Genomic DNA, 5,613 nt, shown 5'->3' on the forward strand with positions numbered 1-5,613 from the left:
GGATACAGAGAAAAAATCTTGCCAGAAGGTAAACAGTAGAGAAAAGAAAGGTGGCACAGTGAGTATGCAGGTCCCCACCCTGTACACAGAACACCCCTAGCTAATCAACAAAAAGAGTCTTTGCCAAATGCCTTTCCTGCCCTCCCAGCTCTGGCTCTGATGCTGTTTCTCTACAAGCATCTGGGTGTGTCAAGCCCAGATCGCTTTACAGGGGTGGCGCTATTACCTGTCTGACAGGCTGAGCCAATCTACACTGCCTGCAAGCACACCTTTCAGGATCCAGGTAATAGGAGGAGGGTTGAGGGGAGGCGCAGAGGAGGCTGAGCTTACCGGGACCTCCTCCTCAGCTGGAGACAGATAAAAATCCATCGTAGACAGAGACAAGACACTTAGAGGGACTTGACCTTCCTCTTAGTGGGCTCCACTACGCTCCCAAACCTCTCTCTCTTTGCTTTTCTCTTTGAATCCTTCCTCTTAAGAAGAAACCAGCCATGTCGTCGACCAGAATGTCCACAAAAGTTGTACGGAGCAGCTATAGTGGAGGTGGACAAGCTGGTGGTGGTGGTAGTTTCCGTATGGGAGGAGGAGGAGGAGGAGGAGGAAGACAAAATTTTTCCTCAAGATCTGTCAATCTAGGGGGGCCAATGATAATGTCATCATCAACCTCAATGCTCAGATCAGGCATGGCTAGCGGTGGTGGTTTCAGTAGTTATTCTTTTGCCTCTGGTGGTGGCAGTGGTCTTGGTTTCGGTGGTGGTGGTGGTGGTGGCGGCAGCGGCAGCGGTTTCGGTGCAGGCGGTTTCGGTGGTGGTGGTCCAGGAGGTTTTGGATCAGTGCCTCTGATCACACAAGTCCAAGTAAACCAGAGCTTGCTGGCCCCCTATAACCTTGAGATCGACCCCAACATCCAGACTGTCCGCACCCAGGAGAAAGAGCAAATCAAGACTCTCAACAACCGCTTTGCTTCCTTCATTGACAAGGTAAGAGTTTCATTAAAAAGTTTCAGGCCGTTTTATTCTTCTCAAGCAGGAGCTACTCTAGTTGCACTGAAAGCTTTGCACACTTCATTGAGAAGGTGAGTGGCACGTTTCCTATCTGATATTGAACAAGGTCTTGTCTAGCTTTTATTTTAGTCTCACAACATGTCAGCAGAATGAAAATCCTGAAGCTGGTTTCTAATATATTAGAAAAAGATGCAAAGGCAGGCTCTTGTTGAAAGGGCCCTTGAGCTCATTAAATATTATGCAACAGCTTAACTAAACCTGGAAATGCTAACTGAATGCTGATGAATGTTGAGAACTGCTGGGTGATTTGCTAAAATTCACCCCTCAAACTAAGCAACATGATGCTCCTTAAAATTTCATTATGAGCACAGCCTGCAAGCTGTCTCTGTGTAGAGTGAAAGCATGGAAACAGTAGAGCGGTCATATCCAGTTACTGCTGCATTATCAGGTGAGAGGAGCGAGGGATCTGGTTATCACTTGTTCCCATGGCAGCAAGAAGTGACAGGCTTTTACTTTAAATTCTCCCACATGCAGTTTCATGTTTAATTAAAGACGATGCATTGATGAGGGACCGTTTCTCTCAGGCAGTAATGGCAAAGTCGCTAACCACACCCTGTATGAGAAAATGCTGAGCTAGCTCTTTCTGCGCGCTACGTGCCACACCTTATCTGTCTTCAAACAGGTAACCTGATCCCATCCTTTGAAGACTCCTTATTTCAAATTTCAAATAAAACAGTATATTACTGCAATAAAGCATCACAAAAACAATCATTGATAGCAGGAAAAAATGGCTTAGATGTTTAAAGAACATTTTTGTTTAGTATAATATATTAAACTAAAGTATAATGCGCATTGTACATTTGACATAACAGTTAATATCTTTGGGTGTGACACATTAATTGGTGAGGGTTGAGGCAGGCACGTTCAATCAGTGAAAGTATCTGGAGGCATCCTGGAGGCGAGGGAGCGCTGATGTCAAGTGGTTGGAGGAGGGTGTGGCACCTTAAAGACACACCCAGAAATGGACTTTTGGGCTCTACTGTTTAATCAAACAATGGTTGATCTTCTAAGTCTCACAAACAAGCTCCACAGTGCAGTGTGTCTAGAACAGTCGTGCACTGTGAGGAATTTTAATATGGTCGTTGGCATTTTTTTGCCTGCAAGAGTTTTTAATGTGGGAAAGTTACACGTGATCCATGGACTGATGGATCTCCAGAGAAAAACAAGCCGGTGTAGGACCTCAAGGCAAGTATTGCTATTCTATGACTGCAGATCTAAATTTGTCAAATTATATCACCATTTAGGTCCGCTTCCTGGAGCAGCAAAACAAAATGCTGGAGACCAAGTGGAGCCTGCTGCAGGAGCAGACCACCACCCGCTCCAACATCGACGCCATGTTCGAAGCTTACATTGCCAACCTGCGCAGACAGCTGGACGGGCTGGGCAATGAGAAGATGAAGCTGGAGTCTGAGCTGAAAAACATGCAGGGACTGGTGGAGGACTTCAAGAACAAGTGAGTTCCCACGAGTCACAATTAACACAGCAGCTGACTTCCAGTAGATGATGCCTGATCGTTTTCAGCTCATTTTTCTTGCATTTTTTGTGACAGATATGAAGATGAAATCAACAAGCGTGCTGGAGTCGAAAACGAATTTGTGCTCCTTAAGAAGGTGAGAATGGATGTGCCATTAAAAAGTTTTCATAATGATGATAGATGATGCATGAATTATCATTTCTGCAAGCGCCGTGACTAATGCAGTCTACTTTATCCTCCTTTACAGGATGTAGATGGAGCCTACATGAACAAAATTGAGTTGGAGGCCAAGGTTGACGCTCTTCAGGATGAAATTAACTTCCTCAGAGCTATCTATGAAGCTGTAAGAAAAACAAACATTGAATGGCACTGTGGCACACACAGATGTGTTTATTTTGTACTCTTTTTTTTTTTAATCTTTCAGTTCAATTTGTTTTTAAAAAAACTTGTGTCTTGTTCACAGGAGCTTGCTGAGCTTCAGGGACAGATCAAGGACACTTCTGTCATTGTGGAGATGGACAACAGCCGCAGCCTGGATATGGACGCCATTGTGGCTGAAGTCAAGGCACAGTACGAGGACATTGCCAACAACAGCCGAGCGGAAGCTGAGAAATGGTACCAGTCCAAGGTAAGTAGAGAGAGTCTGCCAAGTCAAATAAAAGTGGATTGGTCTGTGGAATCTGCAATAACACTTGTTCTCAATCTGATTCCTTCAGTTCCAGGAGATGCAGGCCAGTGCAAACCAGGCAGGGGATGACCTTCGTAACACAAAGAGTGAGATTGCTGAGCTCAACCGCATGATTAGCCGCCTTCAGAATGAGATTGAGGCAGTCAAGGGACAGGTAATGCATGTTTCTGCATAGCTGATGAGATTATTTCTTACATATGTGTTAAACATAAATGCTTAACACATAGATAGCATTGTGAATGAGAAATATCACATTTAAAGCTTCTGCTAATTTCCCAACCTCCCAGCGTGCCAACCTGGAGGCCCAGATTGCTGAGGCAGAGGAGCGTGGCGAGCTGGCTGTGAAGGACGCCAAGGCCCGCATCAAGGACCTGGAAGAGGCCCTGCAGAGAGCCAAGCAGGACATGGCCCGCCAAGTCCGCGAGTACCAAGAGCTCATGAACGTCAAGCTGGCTCTGGACATTGAGATCGCCACCTACAGGAAACTGCTGGAAGGAGAGGAATCAAGGTAAGAAATAAATAAATAAATAATCCTCTAAAACACAGGAGAAGCTAAACGAAGTTTTTATGGTGACAATGACATTACCAGCTCATCAAATTGTTACATTTTGTTCTTCTTTGTAGGATTGCCTCTGGTGGTGGAAGCGCAACCATCCATGTGCAGTCCACAAGCAGCAGCTTCGGTATGTATTAACATATACAGCATTTTGGGCTTTTTTGTTGTTGTTGTTTGTTTTGTATCAGAGTTCCAAAGTTTTACCTAAAAAACTAAATTTAAAGCCTTTCTCCTGACAAATGTGTTCTTCTCCTCACCAGGTGGTGGAAGAAGTGGTGGCGGCGGAGGCAGTGGCGGCGGCTTCGGCGGCGGCTTCGGCGGAGGCTTTGGTGGCGGCATGGGCGGCGGAGGCGGCGGTGGCTTCGGTGGCGGAATGGGCGGCGGCGGCGGCGGCATGGGCTACGGTGGCGGTATTTCCGTGGGTGGCTTTGGCAATGGCAGCACCTCTAGCATCTCAAAAACAAGAGTCAGCTCATCCTATTCCAGCCGCCGTTAACAGAACCAGTGGCCATATTCCAATCCATTTTTTCTTCTTCTCTTATTTTTCTTCTCCTCATCATGACCTCCATAAACCCCGCCCTGTCGTTCCCTGCATGCACAGAGCAACCTCAGAAACATATACGCTTGACAAGTCAAAGACAGCCGATCCATGTAATGGCACCACATACCCAAAGAGAGTTAGAGACATTAAATCCAAATTCAAGCAGAAAGGTACAGAGATTGTTGTGAGCAGCAAAGATGTGAGTCAGTCCTGTCTTTCTTTGATCAGTCAGCCTGGCTGTCTTTTAGTTGTTGGATGTGCTGTTGTGCAGACAAGAGGATCCTTGTAGTGTCAGGACAGAGAATCCTTACAAAGCAACTACTATTGTATACAAAATGGCACCACAGGAAATTTTCTAATATCTGTCATTTTGTTATGCAGTTTGACATCATCAAAAGCAGCCACATGAAACACTTTCATATTTCTTCTCCTGTGTTAAGAGAAAAATGATTTCTCCACTGCAGTAAATAAATGGTGTTGTGATCATGCTTTACTTCTATTTTCACTCTGAATAATAAAAATGTTTTAAAAAGGATCAGGCTGACTGGAACTGCCAGGTTTATTGGGAATTTGTACCAACAAAACTGAAATAAATCTGTGTTCACATACATTTCCAGATCTTGTTCCTGTGAATTCTTACTATTGTAACATTTGAATGTCCCAAACTTTTTACTCATGATTAGCTGTAGCTGAAACTGCTGAAATAATACGGTTGATATAACACAACACTAATGTAGTCAAGCAAATAATAGTAAAATAATGGAACATTATTTACATTACATTATACAAATGTAACTGGTTTGCTTAGTTATTATAGGGCAACACAGTGTTAATCTTCAGTTTAATTTTGAAGTGAAAAGTATTAATAAATAAGCAAACAAGTAGTATTTGTGGATAAGAGACTAGCAAACGGAAACCTCCAAGGCTAAAAATGCAGACACCGCACAAACACAAACACAAACACACACACACACACACACTGGATTCAATATTTCAAACCTGGATCATATTTAAATTCCACATTATATGACAGAAAACCAAATATAACCAAATAGGTTTCCTTTATTGTCTTTATAGTGATCTAAAAATACAAAACAAAAAAATAATTCAGCCCTCAAAAGGCTCCTCAAAATGACAGAGCTGGAATTCTCTTTAATATAGGACATTGATATGCAGTGCAAATATGGAAGTGACTCTATAGGCATAATTATATTGTTTCACTTATCCACCTGAAGGTTTTTACTTTGCATACTATATATCATGCGGGCACTTATTCAAGCCGATGGATGA

General features: G+C 43.6%; 1 protein-coding gene across 1 annotated transcript; it reads left to right on the forward strand.

The window, feature by feature from the left end:
- Positions 1 to 366: 366 nt before the first annotated feature.
- On the forward strand, positions 367 to 4,939 carry LOC102293351 (keratin, type II cytoskeletal 8). The gene is made up of 9 exons (XM_005944820.3): positions 367 to 980; positions 2,309 to 2,517; positions 2,614 to 2,674; positions 2,786 to 2,881; positions 3,002 to 3,166; positions 3,255 to 3,380; positions 3,514 to 3,734; positions 3,851 to 3,909; positions 4,043 to 4,939. Exons 1-9 carry the CDS (start codon positions 492 to 494, stop codon positions 4,276 to 4,278), a joined length of 1,662 nt encoding a protein of 553 aa, XP_005944882.3. The 5' UTR covers positions 367 to 491; the 3' UTR covers positions 4,279 to 4,939.
- The last annotated feature ends 674 nt before the right edge of the window (positions 4,940 to 5,613 follow it).

Source organism: Haplochromis burtoni, unplaced genomic scaffold, assembly GCF_018398535.1.
Source record: "Haplochromis burtoni strain Fernald_Lab_line unplaced genomic scaffold, NCSU_Asbu1 Contig_415, whole genome shotgun sequence".
Taxonomy (NCBI): Eukaryota; Metazoa; Chordata; class Actinopteri; order Cichliformes; family Cichlidae; genus Haplochromis; species Haplochromis burtoni.

Excerpts from the sequence above, each read along its gene's own strand:
- LOC102293351 (XM_005944820.3), top strand. The coding sequence starts at position 492 with ATGTCGTCGACCAGAATGTCCACAAAAGTTGTACGGAGCAGCTATAGT. Across the intron at positions 981-2,308 it reads TTGCTTCCTTCATTGACAAG|GTCCGCTTCCTGGAGCAGCA; the intron begins GTAAGAGTTTCA and ends ATCACCATTTAG. Across the intron at positions 2,882-3,001 it reads TCAGAGCTATCTATGAAGCT|GAGCTTGCTGAGCTTCAGGG; the intron begins GTAAGAAAAACA and ends TCTTGTTCACAG.